The sequence below is a fragment of the Cricetulus griseus genome, chromosome 2, assembly GCF_003668045.3.
Source record: "Cricetulus griseus strain 17A/GY chromosome 2, alternate assembly CriGri-PICRH-1.0, whole genome shotgun sequence".
Lineage (NCBI taxonomy): Eukaryota > Metazoa > Chordata > Mammalia > Rodentia > Cricetidae > Cricetulus > Cricetulus griseus.
In genome coordinates this window covers 380895409-380921678 of record NC_048595.1, presented here as the reverse complement: position 1 = coordinate 380921678, position 26270 = coordinate 380895409, and the positions used below count along the sequence as shown (strand labels likewise).

At 44.9% G+C, this 26270-nt stretch overlaps 1 protein-coding gene across 1 annotated transcript in view; it reads left to right on the top strand.

The window, feature by feature from the left end:
* The first annotated feature begins 3798 nt into the window (after window positions 1-3798).
* Window positions 3799-26270, top strand: part of Efcab6 (EF-hand calcium binding domain 6) — a 170663-nt gene continuing 148191 nt past the window's right edge. The window contains exons 1-3 of the mRNA XM_035439192.1: window positions 3799-3940; window positions 11400-11611; window positions 23925-24013. Of these exons, the coding sequence (XP_035295083.1) occupies window positions 3799-3940; window positions 11400-11611; window positions 23925-24013 (443 nt within the window). The remainder of the gene's footprint in view (window positions 3941-11399; window positions 11612-23924; window positions 24014-26270) is intronic.

Genomic DNA, 26270 nt, shown 5'->3' with positions numbered 1-26270 from the left:
CCATGGAACTGGAGTAACAGGGTTGTGAGCCTCATGCGTGTACTAGGAAATGCACCCAGGCCCTCTAGAAGAGCAGCCAGTGCTTTTAACTGCTGAGCCATCTCTCCAGCCCTTGGTCATCTTCTAAGTAGTTCCGCCTTTGTTAATGGTGGGTATGGAAGTCTCCAGCTGTGGTTGTTGAAATGTCTATTTCCCTGTCCGCCCGGTTGTGCCTCTGAGAGCATTGGTTCTTTTACATTTGCATCTCCTGTCTGAAGCTCTCTGGTTTATTGGTGTGATTTCTGACCCATGTAACTTCTCTTTGTTTCTGAAAATGTTTTTTGAGAGCTTTTGCAAGAAGGTCTACTAATGATGAATTATCTGAATTTTTGTGAGACCAAGGAAGCCTTCATTTCGCCATTATTTTAGCTTGGTTTTTTTTCTTTTAACATTTTTAATTGAAAAAAATTCATATATTTTCATAGAATTCTTCTTGATGGCCTAGCTTCTGAAGGCAAGCATGTATGGGCCATTCTTTCATTTAAATTTTGTTTTTTAAGATTTGTTTATTTATTTTAATATTTATAATTAACTAAGTTATTTTTCCAATACCAGTTCCCGCTCCCTCCTGTCCTCCCACTCTCTTTAAAGATTTATTTTATTTTAAAGCATGCGTTAGTTTGTGTGTGGTATATGCACATCATGAATGCAGGTACCCATGGAGGCCAGAAGAGGGCATCAGATCCATTGGACTGGCATTGCAGGAGGTTGTGATCTATCTGATGTGGGTGCTTGGAACCAAGCTCTAGTCTTCCTTACATGTTAACAATTGATCCATCTCTCTGTCCAACCCTGGACCATACTAAAACTTGTTTAAAACTTGGCATTTGAAATGATTCATGGATGAAATCATGGCAGTCATGCTGTCATCCCCGTCTGTGTTCTTATTTATTTATTTATTTATTTATTTATTTATTTTATTATCTTTCATGTTTGGTGAATTTTCTAAGCTAATTTTCTAAGCTAATTTTGTAAGGTTGTGCCTCTGCTCTGTCCAGCCCCCAAGTGTGACTGGTATTAATGAACTTGGTAGTCAGCCAGCTTATGGTGAGACATTTTCTAAGTGCTTGGGAACAGCCAGTCTTCCAGGTTTTCTGGGTGCTGCATGTACTGTGACATTCATTCCTTCTCTACCATCCAGGCATGGGTAGTTCTGCCCAGACTTCTTCCCTGGCTGTGCAGACCCGCAAGGGCAGCCTGAGGTCTTCCCAAGAATGCACCTGGCTCCTGAGGTGCTCATAGCCCTCATTACTTGGGTGGCCTGCTAGATTTCCAGGGAAACTTTTATCAGAGTCTCTGCTTTCTCTTTAAGGTTTGGCTAGCAAAATTTTGCCTCATCATCACCTACTCATTCAGGAAGCTGTGATTTTTAAATTTTTTTTTATTTAAAAATTATTTCTTATTTTACATACCAACCCAGTTCCCTTCCTCTTCTCTCATTCTACCTCCCCCCATCCACTCTTCAGAGGGGGTAAGGCCTTCTTTGGGGAGTCAACCAAGTCTGGCATACCAAGTTGAGGTAGGACTAAGCCCCTCCCCGCTGTATCAAGGTTGAGCAAGGAATCCCACCATAGGGAATGGGCTACAAAAAACAGTTTATGAACCTGGGATAGGTCCTGGTGCTGCCACTGCCATGCCCCGAAACAACAGGTCACGCCCTATAACTGTCACCCACTTTCAGAGGGTCTAGTTTAGTCCCATGCGGGTTCCCCAGGTGTCAATCCAGGAGCTCACATTAGCTCCTGTCAGCTGTCTTATGTGGTTTTCCTCATCGTGCTTGTGACCTCCATTGTTCATTTGATTCCTCCTCCCTCTCTTCAGCTGAACTCCAGAAGCTCAGCCCAGTGCTTGGTTGCGGGTCACCCGCCGCATCTGCTTCCATCAGTTACTGGATGTGGGTTCTAGGATGACAATTAGGACAGTCACTAATCTCATTAAAGGGGAAGGCCCATTCAGACACTCTCCAGGATTGCTAGGAGTCTTAGCTGGGGTCATCCTTGCAGATTCCTGAGAATTTCTCTAGCACCAGGTTTCTCCCTAACCCCACAGTGGCTCCCTCTGTCAAGACATCTCTGTCATTGCTCTCCCTCTGCATCCCTTCCCCAACTTGGTCTTGTTGATCCCTCCTGTTCCCATTCCCTACCCCCTCCCTTCTATCCCCCTCCCAGTTACCCAGGAGATCTTAACTATTTTCCCTTCCTGGGCCCTCCATGTGTGTCCCTCTTAGATTTTTACCTATGTTCTCTGGGGTTGTGGACTGTAGGCCTAATATCCACTTATGAGTGAACATACACCGTGTTTGTCTTTCTGGGTCTGGGTTACCTCACTCAGGATGTTTTTTTTCTAGTTCCATCCATTTGCCTGCAAATTTCAAGATGTCATTTTTTTTTTACAGCTGAAAAATGCTCCATTATGTAAATGTACCATATTTTCTGTACCCATTATTTGGTTGATGGGCATCAAGTTGTTTTCAGGTTTTGGCTATTACAAATAATGCTGCTTGTATGTGTATGTTTATGTGTGTGGGCATATACCATAAATATGAATGTCAGAGGACAACTTGTAGAAGTGGGTTCTCTGCCTCTCTCTCTCTCTCTCTCTCTGTCTCTGTCTCTGTCTCTTTCTCTCTCTGTCTCTCTGCATGCATGCACATGCATGTGCAAGTGTGCATGCATGCACGTGTGTGCACACAGAGTGCAAGTGCACGTGTAGAGGTCAGAAGACAAATTTGTTGAAATCAGTTTTCTCCTTCCACCACATGGGGCCTGGGGATGGAACTCAGGTTTCAGGCTTGGCAGAAAGTGCCTTCACCCTCTGAGCCCTCTTGCCAGCCCTGACATCTGGCCCTTTTTATGAATAAATGGTACCAGATCTTAGTGATATTCACTCCCATAGTGCCAACAGTCTTTGGGGGACTTTTGGGTGCCATTTGGAGATATTCAGAGTCCCTGTGCCTGTTTTGCTGCTTTTTGTTAGCAATGCTGCTCTTCTTGAGCACCCAGAGACTCTGAACCTTCTTTTTGTTTTGTTTCTGAGACAAGCTCACCCTCTGCTGCCTGCCTCCACCTCCCCAGAGCCGGCTCATAGGCATGCACACCACATCCAGCAAGAATCAGAGCTTGTCACCTCTTACTACCTGCCCCAGAAATCAGTCAGCAGTGCTAATGGATCTCTAATTTCAGGAATTATTCTTTGAGAATTTCATAATGTATGCAATGTATTTGGATCATATTCACTCCTCCAGCTCTTCCCACCCCCCTCACTTTTCCCCTTCATCTGTGCTGGGTGTTGACTGGCTTGGACTGATAAACCACTGAAAATACACACACACACACACACACACACACACACACACACACACACACACACACACACACACACACACAAAGCTCATAGGTGTCAAGCCAGACTACTATTCCCAGAAGAACTATCTGTCATGACTGAAGGAGAAGGAAAAACTTTTCATGATGAGAGAAAGATGCTGGATAGGGAACACTTCAGACTTGAGGAGAAGAGGCATAGCTAGGAGGCAACAGGAAGAAACAAGGTCAGGCCAGTGATTAAGCAGAGAAGGACCAAGAAAATAACACTCAAACAATCTTTATCTCTTCCCTTTTGAAGTTATTTGGATTTGCTGAAAAGTATCTGAACAAGACTTAGTGTTCCCCTTAAGGATGGTCAGACAGGAGCATCCTGGGAGTTGGTCATGTTTGCATGACAAAGATGCTGTAATTTGCTGTTTCTTCTCACAGGGATTTAATGCACAAAATGTCGATCTTACCAGACTGGCATAGTCTGTACCCCAAAACCCAGAAGCTGAAGGGTTCTCGCCCCCACTCCTCACCATGCAGAGGGCGTTCAAAGACTGGTTCCCAAGATTTATGCAGACCCTCTTCGTCAGGTGAGTGCTCCCAAGTGGTGTCCACAGACACCACTTACTGTAACACGGGCTCAGTTAAAGGCATGCCGAGAGTCATGTTCCGATACCCTCCCTATATCCTGTGTGGGGAAATGCAGACATGGGCCCATCAAGCCACTTTCTTCAAAGTTATGGGTAGTTTTAAAGTGAATGGTCAGGATTTGAACCCAGGCTGGACTCTGTCAGCTTTATGGTTGCGTTACTCAGTAAATGACAGTTGTACTTATTGGAGCAGGCCTGTCCCCCAGTAGTCTTGCTTGCAGAAGAATTATGTTCCCACGAACTCTTCTCCCAGACATCCATTACACACCTTCCAATTTCATAGTTTTGAGATTTACATCTAAATCAAATTCATGTTTTTATGATGAGTTTAAGGTGTACATCTAATTTTTTTCCTCATCTTCCTCTTCATCCTCCTTTTTTTTTTTTTTTTTTTTTTTTTTTTTGGTTTTTCGAGACAGGGTTTCTCTGTGGCTTTGGAGGCTGTTCTGGAACTCGCTCTGTAGACGAGGCTGGCCTGGAATTCACAGAGGTCCACCTGCCTCTGCCTCCCAAGTGCTAATGTGGTTTCTGATGACAAAAATGACATAGTAAAATGCTGAGCCATTCCAGCTTACAGCTTCATGTCTACAGAACAGTGCAGGGGGATGGTCTTAGTATACTTGACATCCCTGATAGAGCAGAGGAGACTAGTGTGAAGGGGCTACTGAGTCCAGGCATCTATCTCCCAGAGTTCTTAAACACTACTAAAAGACCTTCCAGAAGCTGGTCCATGTGTGCTTCCCTCAAAGAATATTATTGATATCAATACAGGCATTCACTGATAAGTTTCCTAACAGAATATTATCTTGTAAGATCTTGTACATTAGCAGAAGTAATTACATTTACAGTTTTTTTTTTTTTTTTTTTTTTTTTTTTTTGTTCCTGCGACAGGGACTATCTGTGTAGCTTTGGCTGTCCTGGAACTTGTTCTGTAGACCAAGATGGCCTTGAACTCACAAGGATCCACCTGCCTCTGCCTCCTGAGTGCTGGTATTAAAGGCGTGCGCCACCATTGCCTGGCTTACATTTATGTTTTAATTACATTTCCTTTTTTTTTTAAGTGTATGTGTGTATGCTCACACATGTGAATGCCTGCACACACACTGGTATGTGTGTGTGTGTGTGAATCACACAAGTGGGTGTGACAACTTTAGATGTCAGTCCTTGCCTTTTACCTTATTTGAGGCAGGTTCCCTTCTTTACTGCTGCATAGGCCAGGCTAGCTGGGCTTTGAGTGTCTAGGGACTGTGTCTCTATGTCCTATCTTAGTGTCAAGGTATGCTGGAGTTACAGGTACTACCCCTGCCTTCCGTGTTACATGGGTTTTTGGGAGCCAAACTCTGGCCATCATGTTTGCGTGGCAAGCTTTATCCACTGAGCAGTCTCCTAAGCCCCTAATGGCATTTGTTCAATAAGGATTTAAATTCCCATTCTCAGGGGTAGCTGGTGTGCTTTTTGCCCTGTGAGTTGTCTGTTCTATTGGTTGCTCATTTCCATAGGGTGGATTGATCTTTATTACTAGCGGGCATAAGTTTTCTTTCGATGGGGCTGTGCCATTCATACTAAAAAATTCACCGACATTGTTTGTCTTTTTAAAAGTTATTTCTGGGGCTGGAGATATGGATCTTATCTCTTAAGATGTTAAGAGCACTGGTTGTTATTTCTGAGCACCTGGGCTAGGTTCCCAGCACCCACTTGGCAGCTCACAATCATGGTAACTACAGGGTGATACGATGCCTTCTTCTGACCTCCACAGGCACCAGGCACCCATATGGTACGCATATACACAGGCAAAATGCTCACACACATAAAATAAATCTAAATTCTTTTTATAGCTATGTCTACAGAGGTGGGGAGACCACTCAGGTGGTAAAGTGCCTCTGAGCAAGCATGAGGTCAGGAGTTTGATCCTTAGAACACAGTGAAAAAGCCTGGCAGTGAGTGGTGTTTGCCTGGAATCCCAGCACGATGGAGGCAGAAACAGGCAGATCCTTGGAGATCAATGACCAGCCAGTCAGCCTTGTTCAAGTTGTAAGCTCCAGGCCAAGTGTGAGACCCTACTTTAAAAAATAGAGTAGAAAGTGATAGAAAAGGATGCTTGAGTTGACTTCTGGCCTCCACACACAGGTATGTGCATGTACCAAAGTGCCCAAGTATATGCATACCCTTCCCCTCTGGCACAATACACTTTTATGTAAGTGTTTGTGTATTTGACATCACCACTCTTTCCTCCCAGTGGGCACCACTAGCAATTCAACACTCTGTTGTCAATGATTGCACATGGATTTGTAGATGTAGCTGTGTAACTTGTACAAGCAGATAATATCAAATATCTGAGGCTGGAGCAGTGGCTCAGCTATGAAGAGCACTTGTTGTTCTTGCAGAGGACTGGAGCTCTACTTCCCGCACCACATCAAGCAGCTCATAATGGCCTGCAACTCCAGCTCCAGGGAATCTGATGCCTCCTTTTGGCCTTTGTAGGTCATGCAGGTGGCACACACACACACACACACACACACACACACACACACAAATAATACAGATGGAAATAGTAAGGTAAAAGTTTTTATCTTTGTATTTCAACTTCACACTCACTGGTTCTTTCATTCCATGTAGTCTGATGCTAAGCCAGGGTCTTCAGGGGCTATCTCCTGCATCATAGCCATCCTGGATTTGGGTCATGGTGGTTGGGTTGGATATCCAGAGTATTTTTTGCTTGCCAGCTCCACCAACAGCTTCTGCATGTGGAGGAATATCTTAGAGTTTCTATTGCTGTGAAGAGACAACATGACCATGACAGCTCTTATAAAGGAAAAACATTTGATTGTCGAGGCTCAGAGATTTAGTCCATTATCATCATGGCAGGAAGCAAGGCAGCATGCAGGCAGACATGGTTTGGAGAAGGTGCTGAGGGTCCTACATCTTGGCTTGCAGGCAACAGGAAGTGGTCTAAGCACTGGGTGTGGCTTGAGCATATATGAGACTTCAAAGCCTACCTCCACAGTGGCCACACCCACTCCAACAAAGCTACTCCTTCTAATAGTGCCACTCTCTGTGGGGGCCACAAACTTTCAAGCCATTGCAATTGCCTTTCCTTGAACCTGCAGCAGGCCCCTGATATTCCATGGGCAGAGTCTCCATTCGTTGCAGAAGGATTTGCCTTACCTCTTCCCCCTGTAGCCACCAGCTTTTGGAGAATAGCTACCTTGGCTGTGGGAGACCTGATATGCAAGGATGCTATTATATAGTTCTCTGCCACCTGCCTGGCTTCTCCTCACATGGAGTTGACCAAGGCTCTGGGATTATTGTCTGCCCACCAGTACATGTGGCTACTGAATATGGGGTTGTTTCCTTCTGGTCTGTGCTGTGTCTGCTCCCTCCTCTCTGTGGAGAGAAGGCACTGTCTTTCTGGGCTGTTGAGGAACAGCTTGTCCTTTGTGATATTTGGTTTCTGTTGTATCTTAGGGTCTTGGCGTGGTTTAACTCCTCTTGCTTGCTGTCATGGCAGGGCTAGAGTGGCGGTCTGTTGTAATTCTTTAGTTCCTAAACTGACAATGGAAAGCTTGCCCAGATGCCCTCCAGAAAGATGGCGTTGGTTGGTTGGTCCTCCTAGCAGCAGTTGAGGAGGTTTGGGTCTGGCTTTCATTTCTAGTCTGTGGGGCTGCATGGGACTTGTGAAACCAAAAGCTGCTCTCCAGAATTTCTATATCATTTCCAGTTAATACTGTCTGCTGTCTTTAAATCACAGCTCTGAGTGCCAAGTTGGGGCTTCTTGGAAAGCAATTAAAAAATACACAAAAAGTCTGAGAAGAGATCTCAGGGTGGAAGCGTGCATTGTGAAGAGGGTCCCCTGTGACACCCAGTGGGCTGAGGAATTGCTGTCACTCTAGCTGATTCTCACCACACTGCTCCTCTGTGGGAACCAGCTGCTGCTGAGAGTCTCAGCGGCTGGAAGAGGAAATGGGAGCGTGGAGGGGCTCCCGCCTTGCTGAGCATCCTCAGGGTCTGATGGCAGGTTCTGGAGCCTTCCTCTGCCTTCAGGCTCTCTGTCCCATCCCCTTCCTACTGTCTCTCCCCTGGCTTTATGTCATGGAATATCATGTGCAAGCAATCTAATCAGTTCTAGGCAAATTTCCCCACTAGGCTCCAGGGCACATACCTGCTGCTTGGCTGGCTTTCTGTTTGCACCTTGGTTGCAGACATCTTACTCAAGCTCCACAAGGTCTTTTGTCCTAGTGTTCATTCAGTGGTACCATCATTGGTCTGGGTCCTCACACTGAGCGTGGAGGCAGGGTCCTGATCTACTTCTTCAGACTCTTCCAGTTCCCAGGCCACACTGCAAGATCTGGTTGGTGCAAGAGCCAGCAGACCATGTCTGTGTTTGCCAGTTTGTGGTCCACATCCAGGGTAGCACCAGGGTCAAGCCACACCCATTTCCTTATGGGCTTGATGTAAGACATCTCTGATCCTCTTCCCTTGTTTCTTGTCCCTGGAGTCCGTTCTTTGTAGTAGCCAGAATGATGTATTGATGTTGTTTCCCTCATGATCCCTGGGCCAGACAGTGGTGGCACAAACCTTTAATCCCAGCACTTGGGAGGCAGAGGCAGGTGGATCTCTGAGTTCAAGGCCAGAGTGAGTTTCAGGACAACCAGGGTAGTTACACAGAGAAACTCTGTCTCAAAAACAAAACAAAACCTGGATCCTTTGCCTAGGTGCTTGAAGCCCACATGCAGGTATTCCCCCTTTCCTAACTTTGGCTCTTCCTCCTTCCCCCACAGCCACCCTTGTCTCTGTTCTCATAGACAGACTCAGGTCATTCCTACATAGAGCTCTTACAGAACTGCTATGGTCCATGTTTAGAATATGGTCACCTTTGCTTGCTTGCTAGCTGGCTGGCTCATTTCTAACATTCTGATCTTGGCTCTCAAGCTCCCTGGGGAGGGATTCTGGACTGCCTGGCTAGACTAGGCCATGGTGACACCTTCCCATACTGCTGATCGCTTGCCATCCTTGCTGCATTCACAACCATCTGTCATCACCCTGTGGCATACTGGCTGCCTGCCCCTTGTCTGTCTTGTCCCCTCCAGATGGTAGACTGGGTAGGTCTGCCCACTGCAGTGTTCTTGGCACCAGGAACAGGGCATGACAGTGACAGGTGTCTGGTCAGCAGCTCTGGAATGGTAAACCCTACTTGCCACAACAGCAATAGTCCTCCTTTTTAAAGGTCTCAGAGGCTCTCCACACAGTGCCACCACTTTCTGTTACCTCCTTTCCTTTCTAGGTCTTCAGTGGCCTGCATATATCCGAGCTTGTCTTTGCACCTTACTTCCCATTCTGGTGTCCCAGATACCTTCCTGGAGAAGTCGTGAGCATTGGGAGTGAGAGGCATCCAAGTCTCCTTAAGCTCTTCAGTGGGATTTGTACAGCCCTTGGCTGTGATAAAGAGGAATTGCCCACAGCCTAACCCTAGGTGACAGTGGGACAGATAACCACCACAGCATGAATGGGGAGCCCATGTTGCCTCCCTGTACCACCTTTGAGAAAAGGTGACTCAGGCAGCTTATAGTGTGACCCAAGAGTGCCCTGGGAATGATTCTACCTGTCACTGAGGTGCCCTCTGAATCTCTTATCTGGCCCAGACCACCTGAGGTGAAAGCCTTCACTCTCCTCAGGCTGATAGAAGGAAAGAAAGAAAGGAAGGAAGGAAGGAAGGAAGGAAGGAAGGAAGGAAGGAAGGAAGGAAGGAAGGAAGGAAGGAGAAAGAAAGAAAGAGAAAGAGAAAGAAAGAGAAAGAAAGGAAAAGAAAACATATTCTAAGAGAAGTAGCTAGAGCCTGGGCTCCCTGACTACCATTAAAAAGACAAGGCCTTGAAACTTTTGTCACACTTGGAATCTGCTGTGCAAGAAAAGGCTTTTGTAGTAAATGTGAGGGGCTTGCCCAGCCGCTGTCCTCAGCATCCTCTTTGCTCAGCCAGCTGTGGAATATCAAACAGAGCACCCAGTGCTTACACACCTGCCCTGAGGGGTGCTCTGGGGTCTATCGAATTATTACATCTCTCTCCACAATTGTTTCTGTCTGCAATAGAAGTCAGGAAGGCCTATAGCCTGTCCCCTCTCATGGGTGACCTGTGGACCTATGAGACCTGAAGCATCAGTTGGGACTACCCCTGCCTCCAGGAAGTTGAAGCCCCTGACCTTTACTTAGACCATGTTAAACATTTTCATGCCACCTTTCCACACCCAGGCTGATCACATCTCCAGCCTTGAGAAGGAAAAGGATCCTAGTCAACCAAAGATTTTCCCTCAAACTGTCAAGATCATAGAAGGTAGATAGGACACTGTAAAGGTTGATCTAGGGGTTGAGGAGATGGCTCTTGGATAAAGTGCTTGCCAGGCAAACCTGAGAATTTGAGTTTAGATCCCCAGCACCTATCAAGAATAGTGGTGTAACCCCTGCTAGGGAGTGGGAAACAGGAGGGTCCCTGGGTTTTGCTGGTCTGTTAGCTCTAGTTTTTTTGTTTGTTTAAATAAAATTCTTTATTATTATTAACCCCCCCTCTCTCATTTCTTTCATTTCTTGAGACAGGGTTTTTTTGTGTGTAGCCCTGGCAGTGCTGGAACTTGCTCTATAGACCAGGCTGGCCTTGAACTCATGGAGATCCACCTGCTTCTGCCTCCTGAGTGTATTAAAGACATGCTCCACCACTGCCCTAGGTTTAATGAGAGGCCTTGTCTCAAGAAACAAGGTAGAGCAGAGATTAGGGAAGATATCTAGTGTTGACTTCTGACCTCCACATTGGCATTTTCCCATCTATGTGCACTCACATGAACATACATGTACTCAGACACACAATAAAGACTTATTGAGGACTGTTGAGGTGGCTCAGCAGATAAAGACACTTTGCTGTCAAGCTTGATGACTCGAATTTGGTACCTGGGACCCACATTGTGGAAAGAGAGAGCCCACTCCCCCAAGCTGCCTTCTGACTGCCATACACATATCATGCTATTCCATAAACCATATATACATTCCATATATATATATATATATAGTGTGCATATTTATATACATATACATACATACATACACACATATATATACATGCACACCACACACACACAAACAAATTGTAAAAATAAAGATTGACTTATGAGATGCTTTTCTTCCACTCCTCAAGCTTTCTTCTCATATTCCATGTCCTTGTAGGGAAGGTCACCTTCACCTCTTTCCCTGTGGGTGTGATCCTTTGCTAGCCAACTTCCAGAGGTGAAAGCTAGATTTTCTTTGTTGAGCCATTAAATGAGTAGATAGAGGAAAATGAGAGAGAAAGCTGGGCTCTGTAGTCTGTGTTGCGTATTGGTCTAAGCAGACTCATTGGTATCTCTGTCTCATCCACAGCCACAGCTATTGTCAACCCAATGCTGACCTTCCTAGACATTGAACGGATTCTGTCTCAAAAGATTTCCAGCAGAAGGGATGAAATGAAAAAGATCTTCCAGGTACTTGACCCGACCCACAGCCAGACGGTGACAAAGGGGGAGCTGAAGCGCGTCATCGTAGCCTTCCTCCTGCCGCTCACAAAAGAGCAATTCCAGGAGTTGCTGTCACAGGTAGGACAAGTGACATTCATTATGGGCTGATCTGGAAAAGCCAGTGGTGGGGTGGGGGTGGGGGAACGGGACTGGCAGAGGAGCACATGGCCTGTTTTGTCTTTTCACTGAACTACGTGAGCAACTGGAGTTGTGATCACTGTTCCTCATTCACTCGAGTTTCCACCAATTCTGATGACATGACTAGTGTTCACTTGCTCGTATTTTGCACACAACAGTGTGCCTGTCATTTTCTTCCTTTAAAAAACTTCTAGATAGAAGTATTAGGTCAGTTTATATATATTCAATGATTTGTTGGTTTGCTAACTTATTTTTTGAGATAAGGTCTCACTCTGTAGCTCTTGCTATCCTAGAATTCACTATGTAGATCTGGCTGGCTTTGAACTCACAGAAGTTTTCCTGCCTCTGCCCTTCAAGTGCTGGGATTAATGGCATGCATCCTGGGTTCAACTTCTGGGTCAGGATGTTGTGAACTTCTGGGTGGGGCAGGTGTTGTAGAAGATGTGGTGGCTGCCATGCAAGCTTGAGGATCCAAGTCTGGATCCCCAGAACCACATATAAACACACATTAGTACGCATCTGTCATCAGTGCTGGGGATGAGGGGAGAGGTGGGGACAGACAGGTCTATAGCCAGCCAGTGACAGAGGAAGAAAGGCACTGCTGACTTCTGGCCTCTGCATGTGTGTGCACAGGCCCTGGGATGATGCCAGGCCTGGAGAGGTATGTGGATGATGAGGATCCTTGGGCCAATTACTGGTTTACCCCAACCAGGGTAGTTAAAAGAGTAAAGATTTCTCTTACAAGCCCTACGGGCCCTCAAGGAAAGGAGAGTAAACCTGGTAGGGTTTCAACATTAGTAGGTTTGTGTGCATCATAGCAACTGCAAGAATGAAGAGTCAGCTGGGGCGTCAGCAGCGTCCTTTCCAGCATGAGAATTGAACTTCTGCACACATGTGCACGCACATGTAATCATGTGTTACTCCTTTATTCATTCTTAATCATACTCTGGCTTCATGCTATGCTAGTGCCTTTAAAAGCCCATTTCATGTTAGAATTTGATGTATACACCACCCCAGGCTATTTGCATATAACTAACACAGGGGATGAAGTGTTATGAACACAGTAGTTCAGTGGACTGTAGATGTCACCAAGTTCTCATTTTTTTTTTTAACTCCAGGAGTTCATCACATTTCTTCCACTGACTTTTAAAAAAACTGTAATTTAAATGGGGTGTGGTGAAACACACTGTGACCCCAGCACTAGGGAAGCTAAGGCAAGAGGATCTCAAATTCCAGGATAGCCTGGGCTACATAACTAGTTGGAAGCCAACCTGGACAATCTAGTGAAGCCCTGGCCTCAAGACAACACCTGTATTCTGGATTTTGTTTCTTCTTGGGCATATCACATTGTTCATCAAGGTTCTCCTCTGTTCAGTTTTGTTTTTTTGGAAGTTCTCAGTCATTTTTAGTCAAATGTATTTTTAGACCCATCTTCTCCCTTTTCGGGCATTTGGTATTGTCCCTGTGGGCTCTCACATTTCTCTGTTTTAAAACATCATATTCTCTGTATTTTCAAGATTGGATATCAGGTATTTATTTATTCCCAAACTGCCTGGGTTTTTACTACCCTCTTCTTGTTGCTATTGGTTCATCATCCCCTGAGCCTGCATCTTTAGACATCATTTATTGACATCTAGAATTTCATTTGGTTCCCCTTTCTCCTTGTTTAGATTTCCCTCTTCCATTTGTCTCTCTTACTTCCTTAAACACAGTTGAAAGAGCTGCTCGCAGGTCCTTATCTGGTACATCTAGCATGTTGCTCATCCCTGACTTGGTCCCCACCAATGGCCTTATCTTTTGAGAAGGGTTGGCTTTCATTGATGTTCATATTAGAGTATGTTGGATAATGACACAGACCAGATTGGTCCAGTGAAATAATGCATGAGCCATACAGGTAAATTTTCTAGCAGCCACATTAAAAGGTAAATAATAGATTAAATGAACTCTTCCTTCCTTCCTTACTTTCTTTCTCTATTTTTTTAGTGTGCATGTGTGCGTGAGTGCGTGCGTGCGTGCGTGCGTGCGTGCGTGCGTGCGTGTGTGTGTGTGTGTGTGTGTGTGTGTGTGTGTGTGTGTGTGTACATTACATGGAGTGTATGCAGAAATAGAAGACAACTGTGAGAATCAGTTCTCTCCTACCTCTGGATCCCAGAAATTGAACTCAGGTTGTCAGTCTTGGAAGCATGCCCCCCCCCCCCATATTGAACCATCTTGCTGATTTTAATAATGGTTTCCTCAATCATGAATGTTCAAATATTATTGCATTTAATGTTTTCACTGTTGAAATTGTTAGTGTTTTACCTTCTTTTCATGTCTGAAGTCTTTAAACATGGTGAGTATACACTCACATACGGTTTCAGCATCTTCATTGGAAATACTTGATCTGGCTATGATCTTGTGAAACTTCTGCTCGAAACAAAGAATTCACATCCTTTGCTTTTCAAAAGCACACTTAGACATTTCTCAATAATGGAATCAATATGATTTTTGAAATTTAGGTAGTGAGCCCTGAATAAAGTGTAAAACAATTAATCACTTGTATTGGCCACATCTCTAGAGCTTAGCAGCCACATGTGTGTACCAGGCTTTTTCTTTTGGGACACCAACCAACTTCCAAATCATGACACAGAAGCTTATTAGTTTTAAATGCTAAGCCTAGCTTAGGCTTGTTTCTGGCTAGCCCTTTTAACTTAAATTAACCTGTTTCTCTTTGTCTACCTTTTGCTTCAGGGCTTTTTTACCGCCCGCCCCATCTTATTTTCACTGCTTCTCCTGTCTGGCTGTCAGCTGCCTGGCTTCTTGCCCCATTCATTCTCCCCTCCTTCTCTCATTCTTCCCGAGTCTAGATTTCTCATCCTACTTATTCTCTCTGCCCACCAGCCCTGCCTGTCCTTTCTCTGCCTAGCTATTGGATGTTCAGCTCTTTATTAGACAAATCAGGTGCCTTAGGCAGGCAAGGTGAACACAATGCAATACCTCTTTACATAAATAAGCACACACATCCTTACATCATTAAAACAATTGCAGCATAAACAAAAGCAGCACACTTTTACATAGTTAAAGTAATATTCTGCAACATAAATATAACACATCTTTGCCTGGTGAAACAGATATTCCACAACATAAGAGGCTCCAACCGTGTTTGCGGATGTTGCCAAGCTTCTGTCTTCTGTCTGTCCCTCTGAAGACGCTTAGTTTTGGTAGACAGCTAAGTATAAAAACTCTATCTTGCCTGCAGAGGGCAGAGCCTCATATCTTAGTTTAGATCTTTTATGTTTAGCCGTGCTGCTTTGACTCTTGTACACATGTGGTTCCCTAAGGTCAGTTAGACACTTGGGCAGAGCTTATAGCACCAGAAAGTGGGTGTCTACCCCGCCCTCTCCTCTAGGTGCTATAGTTGTTCTTGCTTCTCCATATTAGTCCCCATTGGCCAGAAAGACAGTTCTTTCTCTCCTTTAAAATATACTATTCTATGAACTATTTGAGGATTTATATATAATGTATTCTGAGAATATCCATCCCCTTCTCTAACTCCTCCCAGACCCACCAGCCCCTCCCAACTTTATGTCCTCTTATCTTTGAATAGCCCACTAAGTCCAGTTTGTGCTGCCTACGTACTCCTGGGTGTGGGCCATCCACTGGAGCATGGTTGACCTATCAGAAGCCACATCCTTAAAGAAACTGTCTGCACCCCTCAGATGCCACAAACTGCCCCTAGCTTCTCAGCTGGGGGTGGGGCTCCTGAGGCCCATCCTCCTCCATGCTGCAATGTTGACTGGCTCCAACTTGTGCAGGCATTGTACAGTCCTTCACAGATGCTGTAAGCTCTTCTTTAGAAGACGCTGTTCTGCTCTGGTCCTCCATAACCCCTGGCTCTTATGAACTTGCTCTCTATCCCCATTTCCACAATGGTCTTTTAAAAAAAAATTTGTTCATTTTACATACCAACTACAGTTCCCCTCCCTCCCCTCCATTTCCTCCCCCTCTCCTTCCCCCATCCATTCCTCAGAAAGGGTAAGGACTCCCATGGGGAGTCAACAAAGCCTGGCTCATCAAGTTGGGGCAGGACAAAGATCCTCCACCCTGCATCAAGGCTGAACAAGGCATCCCACCATAGGGAATGGGCTGCAAAAGCCATCTCATGCACCAAGGATAGATCCTGGCCTCATTGCCAGGGGCCCCACAAACAGATCAAGCTACACAACTGTCACCCACATGCAGAGGACCTTTTCGGTCCCATGCAGGCTCCCCAGCTGTTGCATAATGGTCTTTGAGCTCTCTCTCTCTCTCTCTCTCTCTCTCTCTCTCTCCTTGTGTGCGTGTGTGAATGTGCATGTGTATATGTGCGCATGTGTGTGTGTGTGTGTGTGTGTGTGTGTGCGTGTATGGTGTGTGTGTGTGTGTGTGTGTGTGTGTGTGTGTGTGTGTGTGTGTGTGTGCTACAGAATTTCCATTTGCAGATGAACACTCCAATGACACTCTCTCCACTTTGACCGGTTGTGAGTTTCTGTCCCATCCACCATCCACTGCACAGAGAAACTTCTCTGATGAGGTCTGGAACTTGACTAATTTGTGGGTATAGCTGTACGAATTTCGAGGGCAGTTTGATGCTGTTCTCATGCTCATGTAGCTGAATAAGCCTGGGTTTTCCGTTGGGTTTTAGGCACATGCGCTGAGCAGTGATTGTGGCCTGGCCTGAAGCTAAATACCCCTGAGAACTGGAAGCTCTCCCACTACCTGCCCCTTCTAGGTTTCAACTTCCTCCAAAACAAAGCCTGCTTTCTCCTATTCCCCAAAACTTTCAGTCTGTCACTTCATAGGCAAGCTGGGTGTAGAACCAGTAGAACGTTTTTCCTAAGCCACTTGAGAAAAAGCTCTCTGTTACCCACAGGTGCTGTAGTGTGGATTTCCTTTAAACCAAGGTGTTGCCTCCTATCTGCCCCAACCCAGCCATTCAAGTAGAGGCTTCCCTTTCTGAATGACTCCCAGCCCAACCCCAGAGTCTTGTGCATTTGCCCCACACCCATCTTGTAGGTCTAGGTTACGGTCAGGTCCTGCCCTTCATTTGGGTAACCATTCATTACTGTTAGTCTGGGTCAGTTCCCCTGTCTTTCCCAGGCTGTGCATTTTGCTACTGCAGAAGTCCCCTTGTGGGTTTGACTGGGTTTTCCTTAGGAGCAGGTGTTGGCAGCATCACTGGTAGGCGTGTCCTGGCAGTGGGGGTGTCCTGGCTGTGACCTCCAGCTCTTCTTAGGCTGCACTTGATTCCAGTGTGTCCCAGAGCTGCTGACACTTGTCTTGGCCACTTCACAAACAGAAATCTCTCAGGCTTTCTGGGGTGTGCACTTTGTAGTTAATATTCCATGAGGGAAACATTCAGATTAGTAAATATTCCATTTCTCATCTGACTTTCAATCTGTTCATCCACTGTTTACATATTTACGGGGACTGGAGGTCACCTAGTAAGTGGGTTATGAATCCATTATTTATTCACTTTAGGGTTTAAATTATCCCTGTGCAGCCAGCAGGAGCCCCTCTACTGTGTTTCCCCCAGCCTTGGACACACTCTATTACTCCTGAGGACTTGCTGGCCTTCTAAGACAGATCAACCTTTTTTTTGTAGCCGCCTTGGCTGAGTCCTGGAGTCACCCACTCTCCAGAGCTCTTCTCACTCTGGATGGATGAAGATGCCTAGAGCCAGCGGGGAGAGGGCCGCTCACATTGTTGGGAGACTGTCACCTGAACCTTCTCGGTGGGCAGAGCTCTAGGAGTCCATTTGTTCCCACACATGGTTCTCTGCGTTTACATTACCTCTGTGTCTGGGTCCCACAAAGCCCACAGTTCAAGACAGTGTCTTCAGTTTTCCCCAGTGTTCTGAGGATGGCCTACCTCTCTTTTTCCAGGGTTGTGGCTGCCTGCTCAGTGAGTTAGAAGTCTGTATTCAGTCATCCTTAGCATGTTACATGCTACATGGCATCCTGTTACATGGCTCCTCTCCCCAGGACCTCCTTTTGGTTTTAGAGGCTGTCTGGCATTTTCTCAGGGTCTTCCTGTAGTAACATGACAGCAGAGGGCATCACATGCTGAATCAGAGTGCCTGAGACAGAGAGACTCAGTGCTGTCTACATTTTTAATAGCAGCTTAATTAAGATAGAATGTATATGCCCTGAATACCTAATGAGCCCAGGCTCATTAGGAGTCTCTCCCACCCACCCCCTTTTATCTACCAGGAGTGACTAATCCCCTTGTTGACACCAGAGATGTCAAATGCTTATTTCCTTCCTTCCTTCCTTCCTTCCTTCCTTCCTTCCTTCCTTCCTTCCTTCCTTCCTTCCTTCCTTCCTTCCTTCTCTTCCTTCTGGTGTCTCACTATGTAACTCTAGCTGGCCTGGAACTCACTGTGGAGATGCAGCTGGCCTTGAGCTCACAGATATCTGCCTGCCTCTGACTCCCAGGTGCTGGCTTTAAAAGCAGTGTACCATTATACCTGACAATGCCGAGTGTTTCATACAAATGGAATCACACCAGTGTGTGTTTCCAAGTTAGGCGACTCTCACTTAGCATGGTCAGCACTCCCCAGGGCTGCACCAGGCCATCACTGGAGTCCTTTCCATGGCTGCCTTCTGGGTCCCAAACTTTCCAGCCTCTGGGGTCTTTATGTTGTTTCTGCTCTCTGACATTTGTGGATGTTGCTGCCATGAACATTGATTCACCAGGGTTTTGTGTGGACAGAGTTTCTCACTCTTTTGGGGACCTGCTGAGGGTGGGGTGGCTGTCACATGGGAATATTTCTGACATAAGAAGACCATTTATCCTTGTAAACACTGGGAAGACACTTTATGCCAAATGAAGAATTAAAATACAATCTCTAGCTAGGTGGTGGTGGCGCATGCCTTTAATGCCAGCACCCGGAGACAGAGGCAGACTGATCTCTGTAAGTTCAAGGCTTGGACTGATATGAGTTCCTATTGAGTGAGTTCTAGGACAGCTAGGGATACCCAGAGAAACCTTGTCTTAAAAAAATAAACAGCAACAAAAAATCCTTGCTATGTCCTTACAGCATGGGCTGATGTCAGTTGACAGTGGTAGCAATCACCCAAGCTAAACAGCTATGCAGAAGGAGAGTACAGAAACTACGACATATACATCACTTTTAGAAGAAGTTACTGGAAACTGGAGACTTTTAAAACAGTGGGTCCTCTCCCTCTAACACCAGGCATACTTCCTCGGGCCTGGAGCCTCTGGATCTGTGGTCAGTGACAGGGGCCAAGGTCACTGTGAGTGAACTCAAGCATGATGCCTGGGTGACACCCTTCTTCCTCAGTTGGTATCCCAACAGGAAGTACATTGAAACCAAGAAAGCTTTCATAATAATTTGCCCTAGAAGTTAGAATGGAGTGTTCCAGAAGCCATCCTTTAGCACTATTGTTCTTTGCAGAGCCGTATCAGGATGCTTTAATGTTGGGGCATTTTAGACTTTGCTGTGGTCTGCTCTGCACCTTTGTTTCCATGAAGAGTCTCTAAGTACTGACAGGAACTCCTGCCCCGTGTGTGTGTGTGTGTGTGTGTGTGTGTGTGTGTGTGTTTGCCTCTGTGTACAGCTGTGGTGTGGAGGCCAGAGGTCAACTTTGAATGTCTTTTTCCATTGCTCTCCACCTTGTTTTTGGAGACAGGGTCTCTCCCTGAACCTGGAGCTCACTGATTGGCTAGACTGGTTGGCCACCAAGCCCACTATTTACCTGTCTCTCCTCCCCTTCAGCATGGGGTTACAGGTACATGCTTCCCTGCCTAGCCTTTCGATAGGTGTCTGGGATCTGATCGCAGGTCTTCTTGTTGGTGCAGCAATCATTTTACCCTGTGAGCCATCTCCGCATCCCAGTCACAGACCATTTAATAAATAAAAAAGCCTGTGAGTCCATGGATTTCAGAGAACTAAGTTGTGTGTTGGCCCTGTGGTTTGCTAAGTTGGAGACCAAGGTTATGGGACTACTCAGTGTGGTGGATAAAGATAGTGAAACATCCTCCTTCATTTGCAGACAGGATCCAGAATTTGCTTCCCGAAGTCCACATGTTTGTCCATATGTGTGCCTGTTTATTGGATGTAATCTGGCAAGTGTCTTCTCATTCTCTTACATCCTGTGTGTGTGTACATGTGTATGTGTGTATGTACACATGTATATGTGTGTGTTCATGTGCATCTGGAGACCAGAAGAGAATGTCAAATATTGTTTCTCAGGGACTGTCCACCTTGTTTTGGAGACAGGTTTGCTCATTGGCCTGGGACTTACCTCATAGGCCAGGGTGGTTGACCAGTGAGCCTCAGGGATCCTCCTCTTTCCCCAGCACTGGGATTGTAACCCCATGTCATTATACTCGGCTTTTTAAATGTGGCTTCTAGGGATTGAATTCAGGTCCTTGCAAGTACTTTACTGTTCATCCTCCCCTGGTGCCCAGTCTCTTTTATCTTATCACTGAGCACATCTTGAGCCACACATTTGACCTGTTCTTGGCCATCTTTTGTCATTTTAGGAACACTTCTAAGGACCTGCTACTACCACACCTGTGAAATGCACACTGCCAGGAGTAGATTCACGGGTGCCCTTTGCGGGAAAGGCTTCTCCAGAGGCGTACCATAAGCCAGCATCCCTCTGGCCTCATTTCCTAGTTATACACGTTCTAAATTGGGAAGAGAAATGTATCCTTTGGGGGAACACTGAGACAACCGTGCTAGGCTTTGAGGCTGCTACTTCAAGGCTAAGTAAATATCAACTCAGTTGTGCAGACTTGGGAATCATTAGGTGTGAGGGATAGTACATTATGTAAACCTGTATGAGACTGGTTATAAAATATTTGTATTGATCATATACTTACATTTGTTTAAATTCTAGATCCATAATCCTTCTCTAATAGTTACCTTCATTTAAAAATTCAACTTTGTGGGCTGGAGAGATAGCTCAGAGGTTAAGAGCACCGACTGCTCTTCCAGAGGTCCTGAGTTCAATTCCCAGCAACCACATGGTGGCTCACAACCATCCCTTATGAGATCTGGCGCCCTCTTCTGGTGTGCAGATAATACATGGAAGCAGAATGTGGTATACATAATAAATAAATAAAATCTTTAAAAAAATTCAACTTTGTATTAGAAATAATTCTGAACCTTCAGAAAATTTTCCTTAAGAATGATACTAAAAGCATTTGTGGCACAGTAATCCTTTTGTCCTTCCATTTTGAGTTGCCTGTGACCCAAGCTTCCCTTCATTTTCTTCTCCTGGCATCTTAGCTATGTGTGTGTGTGTGTGTGTGTGTGTGTGTGTGTGTGTGTGTACATGCACTGTGCGTATTTTACAAAGATTTATTATTTTATGTGTATGTGTTTGCCTGTGTGTATGTATATGCACCATGTGTGTGCAATGCTTGTGGAGGCCAGAAGAGGGCACCAGATTCCTTGGAACTGGTGTCACAGATGGTTGTGAGCCATCCTGGGAACACTAGGAACTGATCCTGGGGGTTCTGAAAGAGCAGCCAATGCTCTTAAAATCTGAGCCATCTCCTCAGCCCAGTACCTGTGTTCTTATTAGTGAAGAATCATGGTACAAAACAACGTCTTCATCTTGCTATTCCCCATGTGTTTGTAGTGTTCTTTAGTCATACTTATTCCCATCACTCTTTTATTCCATCCCTTCATCCAGACAGTCCGCCTTTTACTTTCCTATGTCTTATTTTTACACTTAATAGTAGCCAAAAGGCTGAGAATTGACATCTTTTATTTTTAAATTTAGACTGTGCATAAGAGAAAGCATGTTTGTTATATCTGCCTGAGATTAGCTTACTTCACTGAACATGATCACCTCTAGTTCTTTCCATTTTCCTGAAAGTGACATGATTTCATTCTTGAGGGCTGAACAAAACCCCATTGTATATTCACCACATTTCTTCCCTTTATCTGTAGATGGACACGCAGGCTGGCTCTATAGCTTGGCTATTATGAATGGTGTTATGATAAACATGGATGCTTAAATATCTCTGTGATGTACAGATTTAGTGTCCTTCATTGTGTACCCAGGAGTGAAACAGCTGGATCACATGGCAGTCTTGTTTTTAATTTTTAAAGAACCTTGCATATTGATTTCCATAATGGTTGCACTTATTTCCAGTCCCACATAGTATATAGGGTTCCTTTTCTTCAAAGGTCAGCCTTTGTTATTGTTTGTTTGTTTGCCTTTAAATCTATCTCACTCCAGATAGAAACATATTGGAGCTTTTAAAAATTAACCATGTCACTTAAATTTTTGATTTTAGTGGTATGTGTGTCTCTGTGTATAGGTGTGTCCATGCCAGGGTGCAGTCCATGCCTGTGTATGCACATGCAGAGGCCAGAGAATGATATCAGTGTCTTCCTCCATGGCTTCACACTTCATTACCTTGCAGAACGATCTCACTGATCGGGAAAATCACTATTTCATCTTAGAATGGTTGTTCAGACAGCTCTTGGCATCCACCTGCCTCCACTCCCCAGTGCTGGGTTTACAAACATGTGTATCCATGCCCTTTTATAATCATTTTTAATTTATCTATTTTTTACATGGGTGCCAAGAATTCAAAACACAGGTCCTCATGTTTTCAGAACAAGCACTCTGACCCACTGCATCCCCGAGGGATGTAGCCTGGATTGCACTTCGCGGGTGACAAGGGAGGTTGGACATCTTTTCGTGTGTTTATTAGCCACTTGTATTCTTGAGAACAGTTTGTTCCATTCATTCACCTGCTTATTGATTATTTGTTCTTCTGTTATTCAGTCTTTCAAGTTCTTTATATATTCTGGATACAAAGCTTTTCTCCTGTCCCCATTCCTGTTGCTGCACTCTGGCGATTGTTTAGTTTGCTGAAGACCTTTGAACTGTGTGAAGAGAGTTCCTGAGCTATGGAGTCCTTTTCAGAAAGCCTTGCCTATGCCTAGATCTTTAAGCATCTCTCCTGCATTTTCCTTCAGTGGGTTCAGTGTTTCAAGTCTTACATAAATGTCCTTGATGCATTATTTGGGGGGGGCAGGGTGAGTCTGGGATCTACTTTTGATATTAAGTCTGAGTGTCCAGTGTCTCAGCACCATGAGTTGAAGAGGCCAACTTCTCTCCAGTGTGTGCTCATGGCCCTTCATTGCAAACTAGGTGGCTGGAGTGTGTAGTTTCCTTCAGGTTCCCTCAGTCTCTTCTATTAGTGGGCATCTGTGTCTGTGCCAGCACCCAGGTTTTGTTACCATGGCTCTGTAGTGTAATTTGGGGTCTTTGTGTTTCCACCTGAATTGTAGGGTTGTTTGATTTTCCTGGGGAAAATGTCATTGGAATTTTGATGGGAATTGTATTGACTCTATAGTTTGCTTTCAGCAATGCATCTGTTTTCATGAGGTTAATTCTTCATGAAATTAGGTGTGCAAGGGAGGTCACAGATCTTCTGGTGTGGTCTTTAACTCGCTGAGGTGCACTTTGTTTTCTGGAGAAAGTCTTCAAACATCAAAGAAGTTAATAGTCTCACAGTTCTCTCTGACTTCAAGGCACAGATTTCCTAAAAACAAGGACTGACCTCTCCAATAATCACAGTGCAGTGCCAGTCTCAATTGATTTAATCATTTTATTTAATATATAATTCATATTGGCTCACTTGACCCAGTAGTATCCTTTATAGAACGTTTTGGCCAGTGAGGTGGCTCAGTGGGAAAAGATGCTTGCCAATGAACCTAACAACCTAAGATCAGTCCCGGGAACCCATATGGTAGAAGAGGAGAAGAACTACTACTTCCTAGAGCAGCCCTCTGACCTCCACACCAACAACTAAATAATTGTAATAGAAATTTATTAGAAAAATAACTCTTAACAGTGACAGTTTCTCTCTTGAAACTAGATAGATGTTTCTGCTCTCCCCCCAGCTTCTAATACACGTATCACATAGGAAATATTTCTGTGGATTCTGTTGGATGTATATGTGGATGTTAGGCTGAGCTCAGGTCAGATGTTTGTTAAGGTTATAAAGACATGTTGGCTTTTCCTTGAGCACAGACTGCGTCGTTCTTTGCTTTCTGAGGGCGTGTGTCAATTCTGACTCCTGGAAATGACTCACAGATGTTTACTAGAGTATCTATTCCTTCAGCAGTTTCTATGCTTCGACATTATACCATTGCATGACACAGAATCCTGCTGTGCTGTCTGGGGCTGGAGCCTAAATTCTCTAACACTTTGTCATGCTTCTTATCTGACTGTAGATCCCGCTCACCAGCTCGGGTAATGTGCTGTACCTCGAATTCCTGTCCAGATTCAGTGGAATGGATCTAAATATAAATATTATAAGGAGGTAAGTGGGTTTTTTGTCACTCATATTAACATTTGACACTTGATAAGATCAAATGATCAGAGTCCTAAGCCATTAGAGACAGTCTTAGTCATGCATCTATATCTGTGTCTATATCTCTTTCTTTCCTCCCAGAGACTGAGACTTGCTGTATATCCCATGCTGGTCTTGAATCATGATCCTCCCGCCTCAGCCTCCCAAGTGCTGGGATTGCAGGTTTACAGCACCATGCTTAGCCCATATCTGTATCCATATGGCAAATGCATGGGAGAGCTTGTCCACGTAATATTTAATGGATTAATCCCCAGCCAAAATTTTACTTAGAAAGAGGCTGTACTAGAACATGAACATAGCAGGTTAAAGTTAGGTTTAAAATATCCTGTGTCCAATGTATTTTAGATCAGGAAATAACAGGTTTTAATTTTGAAGTAAAATGCTAAGATTCCAGATTTGAAATTTGTTTTTGTACATTTCTGTGCTATTCATCAGAAAGTGATTTGTTGGATGGAGGAAAACAGGATGTTAAGGTTTTGTAAGGGCACCTCTGTACTTCATGGTATTAGCATAAATATAGGGCTCACTGGCTCATTGTAGCCTGTGGGGGTGGCATACAACCTTCAGTGGCTCTGTCAGCAGGAATGCATTGGGTTCCAGTTTGTGGCTTAGGAAATACTGTTTAGTAAGAAAATTACTCACTGCTTATCTGACTGTGTGAATAAGTCTCATTTTCTATGGAGCTATGCAAAGAATTAAGTAATTCAATTTGGGGTTTGGAGAGATGACTCAGTAGTTTAAAAGCCCTTGCTACTCTTCCAGACGACCTGAATTCAGTTCCCAGCACCCATGTCAGGCAGCTCACAATGGACTATAACTGTGGTTCCAAGGATCCAGTGCCCTCTTCTGTCCTCCATGGGCACTGCACTCATGTGCATATAACCACACACAGATGTACACACACATAAATAAAAACAAGTCTGATCCTGTACAGTTATCACCTTTCAGTATTGCCCTTATAGAATCTCCCCCTCTACCCCTGCAGCTCAGGCACAAGCATCACTGCGGTAGGAGGAAGGGGTGATGGGAAACTGTGGTCCTTAAGACTTCCTCACAGCATCTTGAATACGCTGAACACTACTGACCTATATACTTAAAATGGTTCAGTAGTTCTTTTTCTTTTTTGTGGTGGTGGTAAAAGATTGCGCTCAGAGACCTCACACATGCTAGGTAAGTGCTTTTTCCATGGAGCTGTACTCACAACCCATGAGAACAAATTTTATGACTTTCTTTTCTTTAAATAGCAATTTTAAAAATCACTAGCGAAATAGCTCTAGCTGCAGTGACAGATACCAGCCACTCTCTGTGGCTTGAGTGAGTCCCCAGGAATTCATATGTTCACCTTAATTCCTTGATTGGCACTGCCGGGACTGGGACTTAATGGAAAACATTTGGTTTTGGGGTCAGAACCCGTGTGGAAAGGTGTGCTGTTTTCACAATAGTGGATCTCTCTTGCACACGTGCCTGTCTGCCCTTCCACACATGCCTGCTCTTCCACACGTGACCACTCTTCCTCTTTCTGCCTCCAGCTGAAAGATTGTGAGGCCCTTACTAGAGACCCCGAGCTTGGACCTTTCAGTTCTTTAACCAACTCCTTCACCCTTAGCCCAGACAATTCTTTTCATTATAAACTGTCCAGGCTTGGGTATCCTGTCACAGCACCAGAAACATACCATATACAGTCTGTGCCTGGGAGGCCTCAGTGCTCTGTTTGGTGTTGAATAAGTCATACACTAAGCTACTTCCCACAGTTATCAGAACAATTACTGATTGCTTTAGACTCTGTATCCATGGCTATGCTCTTGATCCAACCCCACCTCATTTGTGGGATAATATTGTGGGGTGTACCATATCCTGTTTTGAATATTCTTTGTTTTTCTTTTAAACTAAGAAGCTAGAAAAACCAAAAGTGGGATAACCTGGTATGAGGAACGAACTCATGGTGTTGGTGGGGGCGGCGACAGCAGTGTGTCCTGGGGGCTGTCTCTACCCTGGCCCTTTCCTGAAACTTCTCTATGTTACAAGCTGCCATGGCCAAACAAGGCCTGCTCTACCACTCATTGCCTGGTGGCTAGAACCTCCTGTCGGCTGCATCAGGCATTTCATCACTGCAAGAAGAAAAGAAACTAAGAGCACGTGAGAGTCATGGACATACAGTAGAAATCACATGTCACCTCTGAGTCTTGTTCCTTTCTTAGCTAGGGGC